The sequence below is a fragment of the Marmota flaviventris genome, unplaced genomic scaffold (assembly GCF_047511675.1).
Source record: "Marmota flaviventris isolate mMarFla1 unplaced genomic scaffold, mMarFla1.hap1 Scaffold_1212, whole genome shotgun sequence".
Lineage (NCBI taxonomy): Eukaryota > Metazoa > Chordata > Mammalia > Rodentia > Sciuridae > Marmota > Marmota flaviventris.
Window position 1 is genome coordinate 12,723 of NW_027287827.1, and position 16,658 is coordinate 29,380.

General features: G+C 46.5%; 1 protein-coding gene across 3 annotated transcripts; it reads right to left on the bottom strand.

The window, feature by feature from the left end:
* Window positions 1-478: 478 nt before the first annotated feature.
* LOC139703744 (U1 small nuclear ribonucleoprotein A) lies at window positions 479-16,552 on the bottom strand. Of its 3 annotated transcripts, XR_011705839.1 has the most exons (8): window positions 15,889-16,180; window positions 11,634-11,806; window positions 9,570-9,749; window positions 7,171-7,344; window positions 6,586-6,674; window positions 5,196-5,427; window positions 3,588-4,354; window positions 479-1,891 (listed from the first exon to the last, which is right to left on the bottom strand). XR_011705839.1 is itself a non-coding variant. In XM_071607189.1 (7 exons), exons 2-7 carry the CDS (start codon window positions 15,959-15,961, stop codon window positions 5,268-5,270), a joined length of 849 nt encoding a protein of 282 aa, XP_071463290.1. In that variant the 5' UTR covers window positions 15,962-15,983; window positions 16,450-16,552; the 3' UTR covers window positions 5,049-5,267. The 3 variants fall into 3 exon arrangements, 1 of the variants encoding a protein (XP_071463290.1); XR_011705840.1 differs by lacking the exon at window positions 3,588-4,354; XM_071607189.1 differs by lacking the exons at window positions 479-1,891; window positions 3,588-4,354 and adding an exon at window positions 16,450-16,552 and having other exon boundaries at window positions 5,049-5,427; window positions 15,889-15,983.
* Window positions 16,553-16,658: the final 106 nt, after the last annotated feature.

The following is a 16,658-nucleotide window of genomic DNA, read 5'->3' on the forward strand; positions in this document are numbered from 1 at the left end:
TATTTTGTTAACTCAAACAGATATTCTGCATCACCTCAGAAAGGACTGTGATAACCCCATGTGCATGGAAATGGAAGTGCAGAAAGTTAAGGAACTTGGTCCCTGCACGATGGCACACATCTGTAATTCCTATTAACTCACTGAAGTAAGAGGATTCAAGTTCAAGACCAGCCTAGACAACTTAGTGAGGACCTTGTCTCAAAAAAACAAAAAGGGCTGGGGATGTGGCTCAGTGCTTAAGCACCCTGGATTCAATCCCTAGTGCCAAAAAAAGAGACTTGTCTAAGCCAACACAGCCTTAGCCTTGACTAGAGGAGTCAAGATTTGCCTGCAGGCCCACAGGTATCTCTGTTCTCCGACCTCATTGGGCTCTTGTGAGGGTTAAACACTCTCATCCAAATTCAAAATGGATCTTGGAGAACCCAAGAATGTTGAGTGACCTGACAAAGATGCAGTCAACAAAATCCAGACCATCATATCTTTTTCGTTTTTGTTTTTATTTTCTTATTGCTTCTTTTTAGTTATGACAGAAGAATCAATTTTGATAAAATTATACAAGCATAGGATCAGACCATCATATCTTAACAAGGAATAAACTAACAAAGAAAGCAGGGGGGACAGAATGTAACTGAGGAGTGGCCTAGAACTTTTTTATTTTATTTTTATTGTACTGGGGATTGAACCCGGGGTTACTGAGTTACATCCCCAGTCCTCTTTTCATTTTGAGTTTCAAATTGGTGAGGCTAGCCTCGAATTTGCCTCAGACTCCCCAACTGGGATTACAGGTGTGGCCACACCCTGTTCTCTGTGTGGCCTACATTTAAAAAGATTTAAGAAGCTATCAACCAGTTACCATATGTAAACTTCTTCTGAATTCTGACTCTAAGTGTATACAGAGGTATGTATACAAATTTTGAAAATCTAATCAGGTATTGAGTGTGGTTTAAAAGCTTATTTAGGCATGATCATGGCATTGTGTTTGGTTTGTATATTTTAGAAAATGCTTAAATACAAAGCTGATAGTGGGCTAATAGACTATTTGGGATTTGCTTCAAAATAATTTGAGGAGTAGAATCTATCTTGAAAAAAATAAGCAAAACTGAAGGAAATATGGGAGTTCAGTATACTCTTTATATGTCTTCTTTTACCAGGTATACGAGATAGTGTACTAAGTATATTTAAAGGGGTTCAGAGTATAGCTCAGTGGTACAGAGCATGCTCAGCATATACCAGTTTGTGGGACTCAATACCTAGCACCACTCCCCCCACCAAAAAAATGGTATTTAGAACACACTCCACCTGTAATTCTAGAGAATGAAACAGAAGAATCACAAGTTCAAGGATCGCCTGGGAACTTAGTGAGCACCTGTCTCAAAATAAAAAGGGTGGGGATGTAGCTCAGTGGTAGAGCATCCCTGGGCTCAATTCTCAGTACTGCTGAGGCGAGAGGGAGGAAGAGGAAAGGGGATGGGGGGAGGAAAGAGAAGGAGAAGAGAATATGCTCAATACTGTGGCCCCAGTATTACTGATGAAGTCACAAAGTTATAGAAATGACTTTATTTTCCAAAGCCCAATTTACTTACCCATTGCTGGATAATAATTATCCCAAAATGTAGTAGCTTAAAACCACATTATAGCTATTTCTCTGGGTCAGAAGTCTAAACATGGCTTAGCTAGTTGCCTATGGGCCTACAAGGCTACAATCAATCTGTCAGCCAGGGGTGCAGGTCCATCGACAGCTGGACTTGGGGAAGATCTGATTCCAAGCTCTCAGACAATGGTTGGAAAGATTCAGTTCCTTGTGGAAACCGGACTGTGGGCCTCTGTCCTCATTAGCTGTTGGCTAGAGGTTTCCCTCAGCTTCTTGCCACATGTATCTCTTCAAAGACAGCTAGCAACAAGAAGCCATTCTTTATAATCTTATCATGGAAGTGACATCCCATTATTTTTGCTGTAGTGTCCACTCCCCACCATCAGCAGTTTTCAATTTCTGTGGTTTCAGTTACCAGCCTTCTGAAAATATTAAATGGAAAATTCCAGAAATAAACAATGACTTTAAAAGTCACCCTTATTTTGTTTAATAGTAGCCCCAAAGCTTAAGAGTAATGATTCTGCTTACTATAGTGATATATGCGTACCCACATTTATAGCAGCATAATTCATAATAGCCAAGTTATAGAACCAGCGTAGATGTGCCTCAACAGATGAATGAATAATGAATGTCTGATATATACACACAACGGCATTCTACTCAGTCATAAAGAACAAAATTACGTCTTTTGCAGGAAAATGGATGAAACTGGAGCTAATGAAATGAGTCAAACTCAGAAAGTCAAGGGTCATGTTTTCTCTTCTATGTGGAAACTAGAGAGAAAAAAGAAAAAAGGGAACGAAGACAGGATCTCATGCAAATAAGAGGAAGACCATTAGAGTAGAGGATGGGGACTAGGGAAAAGGAAGGGAAAGAAAAGTAGAGGAAAATACACCAAATTATGCGATGTGCATGTACACATATATCACAATAAATCTCACTATTAGGTAGTTATGATGTAGCAATTAAAAAAGCAGCAATGATGCTGAGAGGCCATAAAGTGCCATAAAGTTAAAAAGTGATAATGAGGAAAGGAAATGAAATCAGGATGAGGTTGCTAAGATCCATGGTTAAGAATGACTCTTGTGTGAAATTATGAAGGAAAAGGAAATACATGTGAGTTTTGCTATCACACCTTAAACAGCAAGTTACAGCCTCAGTGCATGACAAATACTTACAGATGGAAAAAGCACTGCACGGTTTGGTACAGCTCCTGGCTTCAGGAGTGTACAGGAGGTCTTAGAATGCATTCTTCACAGAAAAATGCGGGGCTGCTATATTCACTTGAAGCAGGTCACTAGGTCCAGCTCATGCTCAAAGGGGATTTCAGCTGGGTGCAGTAGCATATGCCTGTAATACCAGCTGCTCGGGAGGCTGAGACAGGAGGATCCAGTTCAAAGCCAGCCTCAGCAAAAGACAGGCACTAAGCAACTCAGCGAGACCCTGTCTCTAAAATACAAAATAGGGCTGGGGATGTGGCTCAGTGGCCGAGTGCCCCCGAGTTCAATCCCCAGTATCCGTGCCCCAAAAGGGTGGGGGGGCGGGGAGAGGATTTCACAAAAGTGAGAATATCAGAGGCTGGTCATTATCAGAAACAATCTTAGAGGCTAGCTACCACACCCAAGCTTTATCCATGACCCAGAGGCAGCCACGGCAAGCCCCACAGTCCATCCTATATCCTTCTCGCTCCAATTGTATCCACATAAACAGGGCCACCAAAGCACAGGTCTATGGAACACAATGCACACTGCATTCCCTGGAGGTCTTCCTTCTCCCTAGTCCCCAACACTCACTCCCACCACGGAACCATCACACTGCTTCCAGATATTCACATGGGAGGCTGTTCCTTGTCTTTTGGGGTTCAGACCCCAAATCGCCTCTCTGCAATGCTTCCCCCTCAGCTTTCTCTTCTGTCCTGCTGAGGAGAAATCAGGCTCTGGGGTTGTCACCAGCCAGAAACAAAATGAGGTAGTAGAGGATCTGACTCATGTCTCACCTGTAAACTTGTTTCCACTAGAGACCCACACGCAGAAGACCATTCTCCAGAGGATCCACACCACTCCCAGGGCCCTCAACTCTGTACTGAGTGATCCAAACTTTTTTTTTGCTGGGCAGAGGCGGGACACAAAACAAGTTTGTGGTCAGGGAGGAGTCTGTCAAATGGCTTCAGCCATTTCTACAAACCCAGCACCCATCACCACAGGCCATGAGCCTAAGTCACTTCTACTCAGATACACCTTCTGAGGGCCTTTTCTTGACACCCACAACTGTTCCCAGTCCTGCTACCCCACCCCAGCACTTGTGCTTCCATTAAAATACTTGAAACTAGCTCATCTACTTATTTCATTACATTCTCTAACTCTAGAATCTAAAGTGTTTATTTAGTACCTAATAGGTACTACTAAGCAAAAATGCTGATTTGGGTGCTTGCTAAGTACCTGGTAGCATAAGTGTGTATGTGAATGTGTGGGTTTTGGGAGGAGAGTGAGTACTAACCTTATTGCAGTATTAACAGGATTCCTCTTCACATAGGAACAAAATGAAGCTCAGGGGAGGGACATCAATTGCACATGGGGTAACAGGGACTTCCCAGAGTGGAAACCAGGACTGGTTGGCCACAAAAGCCACACATCATAGCCACTAGGCTGTGGTGCCCAAAGTGGTAGGTGAGATGTCTCCACTGACCTGCTGCAGTAACACCGCATCATTTAACAAAGATGGCAATCCCTCTCTTCTTCCTCTTCAGACCACACAGGAAAAATTCTGCATTTGATGATGCACGACTTCAATTTTTTTTTTTTTTTTAAGTGTTGGGGAGCCTCACGCTTGTCAGGCAAATGCTCTACCACTGAGCCACATCCCAGTCCTTTTTATTTAATGACAGGGTCTTGCTACGTTGCCCCGGCCAGCCTTCAACTTGGGATCCTCCTGCCTCAGTCTCCAAAGTAGGATTACAGGCGTGCACCTCTGCACCCACTTACTTTGTCTCTTCTAACAAGACTTTTTTTGGAGCACTCTACAACTGAACTACATCCCCAGCCCTTTTTTATTTTTGAGACAAAGTCTTGCTAAGATGCCCAGGCTGGCCTTGATCTTGCAATCTTCCTGCCTGTGGAGGCAGGAAGACATTCCTCTTTAATGGAGAGAGCAAAGCAGGAGCAGAATTAGGCTTAAAGCCTTAAGCGGGAGATGACATCCAGATAAAATGGTGTGTCGCTGGAGGTGCATCCTTGTGCAATACACAACCTGCCAGTACATGGCAGGCCTCCATTTCTACTTCTTGCCCCAAACGCTGACTTGAGACAACAGAAAATTGCCAAAGCAGTATTAACATTATTATACTACTGTGTTTCCCCAAGTTTGCAAACCCCAAAATGCCAAGAGGTCCAAAAGCCCATGATGTGCTGATGTGGAGAGAAGGGAACCATGGAAAGCAAGAAAATAAAGAGACAAACGGTTGCGAAAAACCAAACCTCAAAAAACCACTTTAATTCCAGCCTTACAGCGCCAGGTGCAATGTCTGGGGACAGACTCTGGGTACAATGCTGTGTGGCGACCACGCACTCACACACGGCTCTGAGAAGGCCCCCAAAGGGGGACTTACCTTCAGGGGCTGAGCCAAGGGGGAAGGGACAGCCCCAGAACAGGGGTTAAGGACAGGCCTAGGGAAAAGGTGCTACTTCTTGGCAAAGGAGATCTTCATGGCGTTGTTCTGGGTGATCTTAAAGCCCTGGAGGGCATCCCGAGCTGCCCCTGCCTGCACCTCGTTGTCAAACTCCACAAAGGCGATGTCATGCCGCCCAGGGACCAAGCGGACCTCCTTGAAGCCAGGGAACCTGAGAGAAGGAAATGACAGACCTCAGACATGTCTGTCCCCCTAACATTTTGGCAGGTAGAGTGCAGAGGCCAGGAAGATGCTGAACATCTTACAATGCTCAGGACAGGCCCCCACGACAAAGGAGTAGCCCATACAGAACATGCAGCGCTGAGCTGAGAAACCCAATGTAAACAAGCTGCTTAATGAAAAATCTTAACATGACACCCGGGAAACCACAACCTTGATGACGACACCGAATGCGGAAACCCCATCCTTCCCCCATCACAACCCACTTCCAGCTTCGAAAAGAATCGCTACTCTCACTTTTCCAATACGCTGATGTGCTGCTGCTTTAATCTCCCTTTTCTCATTCCTTACTGCCTTCTCAGCTAGAAAACCTTCCTCAGTTTACCGGGCATCTTCTTCCACCAGTATTTTCACAAAATACACACTGTTTTGTGGACATGGCATACAAGTGATATTGTTTCAATTTTGTTCAGTTTCTCAAAAATTCCTCAGCATTATCATAAAGCAACTATTACATTGCCGTCTCCACTTCTCCAAATGGCCACACTGTAGGCCATGGTAAGTATCGGCATGAGCCATCCCATCTTCAGGGCTGCCTCCTACTCCCCACAGTGACACTGTGACGATTACCCCTTTCACAGCTACTTGGAACTGACTTGTTTTAAGACTTTCTGTGGGACACACGAAGCAGAACCACTAGGTGAACTTGCCCACATCCACAACACCCATTTAACAGTCGCTCCACCTGATGGCCACACAGTCTCGTCCTCCTCAGCTTGGCACCAGGGTTCACACACCTCCACCTCCACCTTTTTGTCAGCTAGCCAGTGATCAATGAGGTCTTGCTATCATATACACCTTGCACGGCTGAACACAGATCTCATCCATTTTTCCATTTTAAAGATTAGAAAAATGAACCAAAACCTGGGTTGACAAAGGCCAGCATGTGCTGGCCATGGTTACCCAATCTGTCTCATCACCAGCTTTGGCTTCCTCCTCCTCCTCCTCCTCCTCCACCTTCAGTTGCTATCCCTACTGCCAAGCCTGAGTTGGCTTGGGGCTCTGCCAGCACAATTCCAAGGCTCACTCCCCTGGTGACACCTTCTGGCCATCACCCTCTAGCTCTAGCCCAGCTACTAGCCCTACTTACTGGTTGAAAAGCATGGACAGCATGAGCTCGTTGGTCTCCTCTGGCAGATTGGTAAGGAACAAGATGTGATTTGGTGGATTCTCGGAAAGCTGCAGGAGAGGAAAGGAAGCCCATGAGCATGAAGTGCTGAGTGGACTGGAGGGATCCATGGTGTTGCCCTCTACTCACCACCCCTCCCACTGGTTGGATTCTGTCTAGCACCTCTGAAACATGCTGTTGCCCCTCTACCCACACCCTGTACCCCTATAAACTGCAGGCCATAAAACAGCAGAGGTTTCTGTTTTATCCCTTGAGTACAGCATAAGTGCTGGTACACGAGCAGGTGCTCAATAGAAGTTTACAAAATGAACCTAGATGCTGGGCACCGCTCCAGCCTCGACCTGCCCTACCAGACCTCCACCAAACATGCCAATTCCTCTCTACCCCAGGGTCCAAGCCCATTGCTATGAGCTCACTACTGAGGTATCTCTGCTTCAGTACCAACTCCTTGGGAGTCTGCCCAAACCACCCAATCTAAAGCAGCCCCTGCACGGTCCCCTTCTATCCTATATTTCATATGAAACCCTGGAGGGACTGAACACTTACAGGTTGGGCAGGTGGCATCTGCCCTGGCATAAGCTGTTGTGGGGGCATGGCCCCTGGTGGGATCTGGCCTGGTGCAAGGCCTGGTGGCGGGATCATGCCAGGGGGTGGCATGTAGGGAGGCTGGCCGGGCATGTGGTGCATGATGCGGGGTGCCTGAGTCATCGGAGGCATGCCCTGTGGAGAAAGAGCAGGACTGAGGACAGGAGAAGGCGCGGCTACAGTGCCCGCAGGAGACAAAGGAGCAAAGGCTGTTAGAAGAAACCCTGTAGGTAAGAAATAAAAGAGAAGGAGGCCAAAACAAAGGCACCAAGATACCAGATTGAGCAAAAGGGACCTGGGCTCAAGGGTAACAGTACATCAGAAAACAAATTTTCTAAAAGAATTTTTAAGGTATAAAAATTAGTGGGCCCCAACCTTGTTTACAGATATATAAATAGAAAAAAAGACGGAGGTGGAAATGCAAACAACTGTGAACTCACAAGTGTAGAAACATGCTAAGGAGCATCCTGTACTTTCGCTTCTAAGAAACAAAAACTAAATAAAGAAACAGACCCAGAGACGTGGGGAGAAACAAAGATAATGGAGGGCTGGAATGTGGCTCAGTGGTAGAGCCTTAGCTTTAGCATGAACAGGCTCCGGCATGCATCCCCAGCACCACAGCAAAAGAAAGGTGGGGTGGGCATGGAAGACAGCAATGGAAAGAGACGGTCAGGGAAGGTACAAATGGTTGCCAGAGAGGTGATGTGGGAGCCAGCCCAGGGCGCACAGCACACAGTGTAGCCCAGAGCAAGCCTCCAACCTTAGAAGTCAAATATGGAGGGAAGGCTAGGCCCCCAAGAGACTGGTAACAACGGAAAAGCCCAACAGAGACTCAAGACACCATCACCGACTCCAGACAAAATGTGACACAGCCTGAGCACCATAAGACTCTGAGGACATTTTCCTGTTTTCTTAACTCTTCTTCTGTTAGTTGTCACATTCAGGTCTATGACTCAGCTGAAACTACTTTTTATATACAATATGAGGGGACAATAATTTTTTTCTCTTATAGATCCAACTGCCCAGCATCACTTACTGGGGAAAAAATAAGTTCCACTGAACTGCAGTGGCACCCTCATCATACATCAAGTGGCCAACGTGTGTGACTATTTCTAGACTTTGTTCCACCCACTGGTCCATCTTTCTACTATTTTGCCAACAGTACATCATCTCGATCGCTGCAACTTCATAACGAGTCTTCTGCCCCAGCTTTAATCATCTTGCCTGCCTTGGCCTGGCCTTTCCAAGCATTGTCTACTGATCTCTTACTGGGATTTGGACTGCAGCAATTGTGTTTAATACTCAGATCAGCTGGGCACAGTGGCACACACCAGTAATCCAAGTGGCTCGCAAAGCTAAAGCAGGAGGATCGTGAGTTCAAAGCCAGCCTCAGCAAAAGTAAGGCGCCAAGTAATTCAGTGAGACCCTGTCTCTAAATAAAACACAAAATAGGGCTAGAGATGTGGCTCAATGGTCAAGGGTTCAATCCCTGGTACCCAAAACAAACAAACAACAACAAAAAAAAAACACTTAGATCAAGTGTAGAGAGAACCAATCTCTTAACAAGATGGCACTGAGTCTTCTCATCGGTTGCTGAAGTCTCCTATTTCTCCCAGCAACCTTCTGTTGTTTCAGGTAGCAATTTTACGCGTTTTTCCCTTGGTAATATGAACTTTGTTACAAGCACATAGAAATAGAACTTTTTTCACATGGATCTTATATGCAGCAACCTTTCCAAATTAAATTCATTTATTTGTCCCAACAGTCAGTAGATTCTTTTGGATTTTCTACATAACTGGTGACTTAAAAAGACACATAATAGGTGGTGTTGTAATTCCAGCTACTCAGGAGACTGAGACAAGGATCAAATTTGAGGCCAGGTTCAGCAACTTAGCAAAACCCTGTCTCAGAATAAAAATTAAAAAGGGATGAGAAAGCCAGGCATGGTGGTACAGGCCTAGAATCCCAGCAACTCACGAGGCTGAGACAGAAGGATAAGAGTTCAAGGCCAGCTTCAGGGCTTAACAAAATCCTGTCTCAATAAAAAAGGGTGGGGATGTAGCTCAGTGGTAGAGCACCCCTGGGTTCAACCCCAAATACCACCCCTGCCCCCAAAAAAGATACAGACATTAAAATCAAGGTCAAGGAGAGAAGTTAGATGACAGGCATGGAAAAAGATCTTCAGAAACAATCAAGCAGGGAGAGATCAGGAATTTCAACCCCACCAAAAGACACACAATCTCTGTAAGAAAATGGAATGGAAGCATCCGAGTCCCCACAGGGAGAACATCCCCCACATCAGGCCATGTGGCCAAGAAAGGCCTAGTGATGAGAGGGATGCGTCTCTGTGCCCTGCTTACCGGGACAGGCCCCTGGACAGCTCCCACCACGGGAGCAGCCGCCCCACCCTGCACAGCCTTCTTGGCAGCTGGGGTCTCCTGGCTCTTGGGCTTCCTCTTCTCCCGCTTGCGGTCCCTCTCCACAAAGGTGCCCTTCATCTTGGCAATGATATCTGAATCAGTCTTGGCATACTGGATACGCTACCAAACAGAGAACAGAAAGATTAAGGGCGGGGATTTCAGAGCCACATTGCCTAGGTTCAATTTTAAGAGCAGAGCACTTGCCTAGCATGCATGAGGCCCAGGGTTTGAAATCTAACACCACTTAAAAAAAAAAAAAAAAAAAGAGTTGCCTCAATATTCATCTATAAAATGGGGATTATGGAATTCCCCACATGGAAGGATTGCTATAAGAACTAGACACAGCAACTGCTCAGAAAATAAGTTATTGGTATTTTTAAAGAGAGATGGGACAGCCCCAAGTATCAGGCCAAAGACAGCCTGAGAAGGCAAAGCTAGGACACAAGGATTATGCAGGGGAGTTCCAGCCGCAAGAAGGATCAGTCATCCAGGCTAAATCTGATTCATGCCGCTGCCTGCAGAGAACCCACTGCACATCAGGCCCCATTTTAGGCTCTGAGAGCACAGCGGTGAGCAGATCAGACAAAAGCCCTGCCCAGATGGTGCCTTCTCAGTGAATGAAGGTACAATGAAGAGTCAAACACGAACTGAGATGGGGTTGTCATTGTTGAAAGGGAAATTTTCAGACAGGATAGCCAGGAATGCCACCCCTGTACCAAGATTGCACTAACTTGTGCACAGACAGAAAGGAAGGCAGGGAATGAGCCATAAGGACATCTGGTAATAGAGCCTTCTAGCAAAGGAACAGCCATACAAAGAGCTAAGGGCTCTGTGGTGTGTTCCAGGAATAGCAAAGAGACTCGAGAGATGAGAAGTAAATGTCATAAGGTCAACTGGGGACCACAGTGAAGGCTTTGTGTTTTCTTAGAAAGACGACAGCTAGGAGTATTGTGAGGACAGTGACAAGCCCTCACTGTCATAAAACAGAGGCTGTGGGGCTGGAGATGTAGCTCAGTGGTAGGGAACTTGCCTAGCACGTGCAAGGCCTGGGTTCCATCCCCAGCACCTCAAAAAAAGGATGGTGGTGATAGAGAATGGCCTGTGGAGAACAGGGATCAAAGCAGGGAGCCTAGGCCGGAAGCAGTGGTGCCCACCTATAATACCAGCGGCTTGGAAGGCTGAGGCAGGAGGATTGCGAGTTCAAAGCCAGCCTCAGAAAGGGAGAGGCGCTAAGCAATTCAGTGAGACCCTGCTCTTAAATAAAATACAAAATTGGTCTGGGGATGTGGCTCAGTGCCCTGAGTTCAATACCCAGTACCAAAATAAAAAATTTAAAAAAAAGAAAAGAAAAAAGAAAAAAGCAGGGAGCTTAGTAAGCAGACCACCACTGTTGTCCTGACGAGGGAAGGGGGTGTCTAGAACAGGTCAGCAACAGGGAGGGAGGGATGAGAAGCAGGCCACTGGTAGTTTTGAAGATAGAGACAACAGCACTTTCTGACAACTCACACATACCTGAGTGCTTAATATGCTCCAAGTAGTGACTTGGGAAAAATGCGAGAGAAGGAATGACATTGCAAAAACATTCATAATTTTAAATCCTCAAAAATCAATTCCTAAGCCTGAGATGTGGTGCACTCCTGTAACCCCAGCTATATGGGAGGCCAAAGCAAGAGGATCAAAAATTTGAGGCCATTCTTGCAACTGGCTCAAAATAAAAAAGAGGATGTGGTTCTGTAGTAACGTGCTCCAGGTTCAATGCCTAGTACCACCAAACAAACCAACCAACCCAATCCTGAGATGCTTGAGAAAGTAACTAGAAGATGTGACACCAGGCTCACACCCAGAAGTTACGAGTAGTAGGCTTCAACACTCTGTCCTCTCCAGACAGAGGGAAGGAGCCCACCAGTTCCTGGCGCCCACTGCCTCCCACAGGATCTGCCTGGACTTACCACACCCATAAACACACATAACCCACACATACATAACTGCTGTGCGAGTGCTCACCATGGGCTTGTCATAGAAGGGGAAACCCTGCATGGATCGCAGGGCATTGGTGGCGCTGCTGACCTCCTTGAAGATAACAAAGGCCTGACCTCTCATCTTGAGGCTCCGCGACACCAGAATATCCAGGATCTGGCCAAACTGGGAGAAAATGGCATACAGGGACTTCTTCAGCTCTGCAGTCAGGAAAAGAAAGAGCGGTCAGGAAAAGAAAGAGCAACGGAGAGCTTCTATTTTCAGAGAGGCACGGCCCAGGCACAAGGCCAACTGAGAAGGTACCCAGAATGCCACAGGCAGTAAACTCTGAAGACCTCCCAACAAGAGCAGCAGCCTGCCAAGGACCACTCAAGTGACTGAGTACATTCTTCTACAAGAAGTGGACCTCAAGACACCTGCCTGCTGAGCTGCCAGGAGGAACACGAATGCCCAGTGCACAGTGCTCCTTAAAGACAGGCACTTCTTTCCGTTGCCACTCACATCCTGACACAGGCCCTCTCAATGCCGTCCTGGTAAGTTTCCCAAACTCATGTCTGCCCAAACGCCAGCTCACCCCCAAGCCTCCAGTCACACTGGTCTCCCAGCCCTTTCTCAAGACAAACACACCCATCTACCACCAGGTATCTGTACTAGCTGGAGAAAGGAACCACCTTCTCCAGATGTTTCCACGGATGCCTCCTTCTAATCATTCAGGTCTCAACAGAAATGTTGCCACTTCCTAGAAGCCTTCTCTGACCACCGTGTCAACACATCACTCTGTGTCCCTCCTCCTGCCTCTCACCTTATCCTATTTGCCTTTACTTCATGACATTTTCCAACTCCTGACCTAATGTTTACTCACTGTCTTCACAGCTACAGGCCACTCTGAGTTGTTTGCTGCAGTCTCCCCATGCCTAGGTCAGACTCCAGCACACAAACATAGATGGGTAAAAATACCATATAATGTCGGGCATGATGGCACATGCCCGTAATCTCTAGTGGCTCGGGAGTTTAAAGCAGGAGGATGGCCCGTTCAAAGCCAGCCTTGGCAACTTAGAGAGGCCCTAAGCAACTAGCAAGACCCTGTCTCTAATTAATGTCGAAAAAAGGTCTGACTCAGTGGTTAAGTGGCCCCAGATTCAATCCCTGGTACAAAAAAAAAAAAAAAAAAAAGCCAGGCATGGTGGCACATGCCTGTAACCCCAGCAGCTTTGGGAGGCTGAGGAAGGAGGATTGTGAATTCAAAGCCAGCCTTGGCAAAAGCAAGGAACTTAGCAACTCAGTGAGACCCTGTCTCTAAATAAGATACAAAATAGGTCTAGTCAAGTGCCCCTCAGTTCAATTCCCGGTACCAAAAAGAAAAAGATACCGCGAAATGTTACATGGAAATTACTTCATAAATCCTCACTAAAGAGCTGGGCGGGGCTCAGTGGTACAGCCTTGCCTACCATGTGGAAGGCACTGGGTTCAATTTAGCCCCTCATACAAATAAATAAGGTAAAATAAAAATCCTCACAAAAATCCCACGAGGTGTCATCACTGACTTCCAATTTTACTAAGAAGAAACAGGCTGTCACAGGATCCAACACTGACAGTGCTGAGAACATGACAGCGCTAGCTCCACAACCCAATTTCATCTGAACCAGGTCCCCCAAACACCTCCCCAGCAAACTGTCTTGTTTTACAGCAAGTGGGACTTGAACAAAACACAGGAACTCTCTTGTGAAAACTGTAACAAGGTCTTAGGCAAAAAAAAAAAAAAAAAAAAAAGGTGCCAGAGACACAGCTGTGTGTGTGCTGGGGAAGACAAGGGTCAAGGATGTTTTGAAGCAATCTGCCAAAAATTCCCCTGGTGGGGACATTTCTGGTTTTCCTCTCGTGTTCCATCCCCTGAGGCAGTCTAGACATCCGTCACTCCCCTGGCCTCTGGACTTTTCCCTCTTCTGCCTCTACTCCTGCCCATTCAAATCTGCCTTCCAGTCAGGAAGACATTCTATAAGTGACACAACCAAGACAAGGAGCAGCGTGGCTTCCCAACACCCTCAGAATAAAGTTCCATGCCTCCCTCCCCACGGCCATGAGCCCTGTAAGCCATCAGTGCGCTGCTCACTGGGAAGTTTCTCCAATATTTACAGGCCTCTAAGCCTCAGATCCAAACTACCTGTAATTCCCAGAATGCTTCAGGCTCTTTCACCCTAGACATTTGCACATCCTGGTGCAAATATGACACAGTCTTCTATCTCATGGTAATATACATACCACTTCCTCTACCTGGAAAGTTCTTCCAAAATATTTCCTATCAAGCCAAATGAATCTACCTCTTTTCTAGGCTTCCAATCCCAGCTTTCCACTCTGCCTGAGCCTCCCGCCCCCATAATGGCCCTCCCAACTCTGAGCTTCAAAGACTAGTGGTGCAGAACCAGGACTCCTGGTCACCAGTGAGTCCACAGCACTGTGCAGTACAGGCTGAGCATGACATTCTGAAAGTATACATGGAATTTACATTCCTAGGTGTTTTGAGAGAGAGAGAGAGAGAGAGAGAGAGAGAGAGTGTGTGTGTGTGTGTGTGTAGTGCTGAGGATTGAACCCAGGGCCTTGAGTATGTGAGGCAAGCACTCTACCAACTGAGCTATAAACCCCAGCCTCATTCCTAGGTTTTAGTGGGTTTTACAGCACTTGGGACTGAACCCAGAGGTAGACAAGTACTTCAAAGAGATTATATCCCTAGTCCTTTCTAAAAAGTTGTTTTGAGACAGGGCCTCACTAAATTGCTCAAATTGGCCTCAAACTTGTAATCCTCCTGCCCCCAGCCTGCAGAGTTGCTGAGATTATAGGCACGCACCACCACCCAGCCCTTGTTTTGGTTTAACAAAAATGTTGTTGGTAATCTCTTATTTAATCCCAGTGACATTCTTTGGTTCTCCTAAAATTTTTCTGGAAGTCATGAGTTTGTTTTTTTGTTTTTGTTGTTTGTACCAAGGATTGAACATTGCTGAGGCTGGTCTCAAACCTGGCAATCTTCCTGCCTCAGTTTCCCAAGTGGCTGGGATTACAGCGGTGTGCCACCCAAGTCCGTTTAATAACAGCTTTTATTCCACCCCCACTAACTGCTGGGTACCATGAAATGAAGCACTACGCAAAGGTTTAGTTAATCTGATCCCAAAACATTCATTCAAAAAAAGTTATGATTTTACCCAGTTTTCAAATAAGATTCAGAGAAGGTGAAAATTGGATGGGGGTTGTGATTCAGTGGCAGAAGGCTTGCCTTGCACATGTAAGGCACTGGGTTCGATCCTCAGCACCGCATAAAAATGAATAAACAAAATAAAGATTAAAATAAATAAATAAAGGTGAAAATTTACTAAAGAAAGTGGAAGTGTCTTTCTGATTTCAAGAACTGATTAATTCAGTCCCGGGCACGGTGGCGCACACCTGCAATCCCAGTGGCTCTGGAGGCTGAGACAGAAGGATGGTGAGTTCAAAACTAGCCTCAGTAAAAAGCAAGGCACTAAGCAACTCAGTGAGACCCTGTCTCTAAGAGGGGCTGGGATGGGGCTCAGTGGTCGAGTGCCCCTGAGTTCAATCCCTGGTACAAAAAAAAAAAAACCTAAATTCCTAGGCTGGGGTTGTGACTCAGTGGCAGAACACCTGCCTCACAAGTGTGAGGCACTGGGTTCAATCCTAGCACCACATAAAAACAAATAAAGGCACGGACATACATAACTAAAAAAAATATTTTTAAAAATAAAGTTTAAGTCTCACTTTCCCAGTCTCAGAAATAAGAATGACAGTAGTGCCCTCCTACGGGTCTATTTTGAAAATTAAAAATTACACAAGTACATAAATTAGTCCCTGGTTCAGAGTGTTAACCATCACTAATATATATTTCCACAAATGACCAAGACAACCTCAGTATCAGCCCTTACAGAGCTTACAGGCCAGAGGGAAGACAGCATGACTGTAGAGTGATCCTGGCTTGAGTGGGCATACCCCGGACCTATGGGAAATCAGTGGCAGCCACGTGATGGGAGAGCAGATCCAGGAGGGCTTCCTGGAGGGGGAGTCCTGTAAGCTAAAATCTTAAAGGATTATCAACAGCGACCGGTTACAGGGAAGAGTGTTAGATGTATGCGGAAGACACAGGAAGCAGTATGTACAAAGACCACGGAGTTAACTTATTCGTTTGTCTGAAGAAGACGGAGAAAGAGAAGCAGGTACTTGAGGTGGAAAGGGACCAGCTCATGCGCGATAGACCATGGTCCAGCGCATCGCGAGCACTCACCATCCTTCTTGATCTTCTCATTGAGGTTGTTGATATAAATAGTGTGGTTGGGGCGGGTCTCGGGAACTGCCATGGAGAGAGGTACCGAGGTACGGCTTAAAGAAGGAAAAGGGTGAGTTAAGACTTAGGTTTTTTCAAATCCTTTCTCCCGAACGGAGAGAAAAAACTCTACTTAGGGATCTTCCTTCCAAGAGGAAGTCAGGTAAGACAGGAGTTGGGGGTGAAGGCACAGCTTGGGCAACAATGCGAGCCAGGGACTCCGCTCCTCCGGCCCGCGTGCTGAGAGAAATCTCGAGAAATTTACTACGAATCCCGGGATGCTCTACGCGGCCCGGCAGGCGGAGCGTCCCAAGTGGCAATTCCCATTGGCTCACGCACCCAAAGGGCGGTCCGAGGGGAAACCCGGATGTAAGAGCCAGTTTAAGAAAGCAGGGAAGCTTTTGGACATCCTGGCCTCGCACAGCGAGAACGCTTCCCCAACCGAGGTGCGGGAAGGCCGGACGCCAAGTGCTCCGCCCGCCTTCCTGGCGCCAATAGCCGCTTGGGCCCGAGAAAACTTACCGACAGGTCCTCAAGTCCCCCAAGTGGCGCCAGGTACGTTCTTCAAACCAGACCACAAGGATTCCTCTCCTGGCTCCGCCTTTCCTTTTATGCAATCCAATCCCTGCCGGGAAATTCAGTAGTTCGACCAATCGGAGGAAGCGTCGTCCCTGGGCCCTGAACTTGCCAATCAAAACCACACTTGGGTTCCCGCCTCAACAGAAAAGTCC

What these genes read in the sequence shown, in the direction of transcription:
- LOC139703744 (XM_071607189.1), bottom strand. Translation starts at nt 15,961, where the DNA reads ATGGCAGTTCCCGAGACCCGCCCCAACCACACTATTTATATCAACAAC. An exon ending in TGAGAAGATCAAGAAGGATG is followed by an intron (nt 11,807 to 15,888) that starts GTGAGTGCTCGC and finishes TCCTGACTGCAG; the next exon opens with AGCTGAAGAAGTCCCTGTAT. An exon ending in CTGTCCAGGGGCCTGTCCCG is followed by an intron (nt 7,345 to 9,569) that starts GTAAGCAGGGCA and finishes CTTTCTCCACAG; the next exon opens with GGCATGCCTCCGATGACTCA.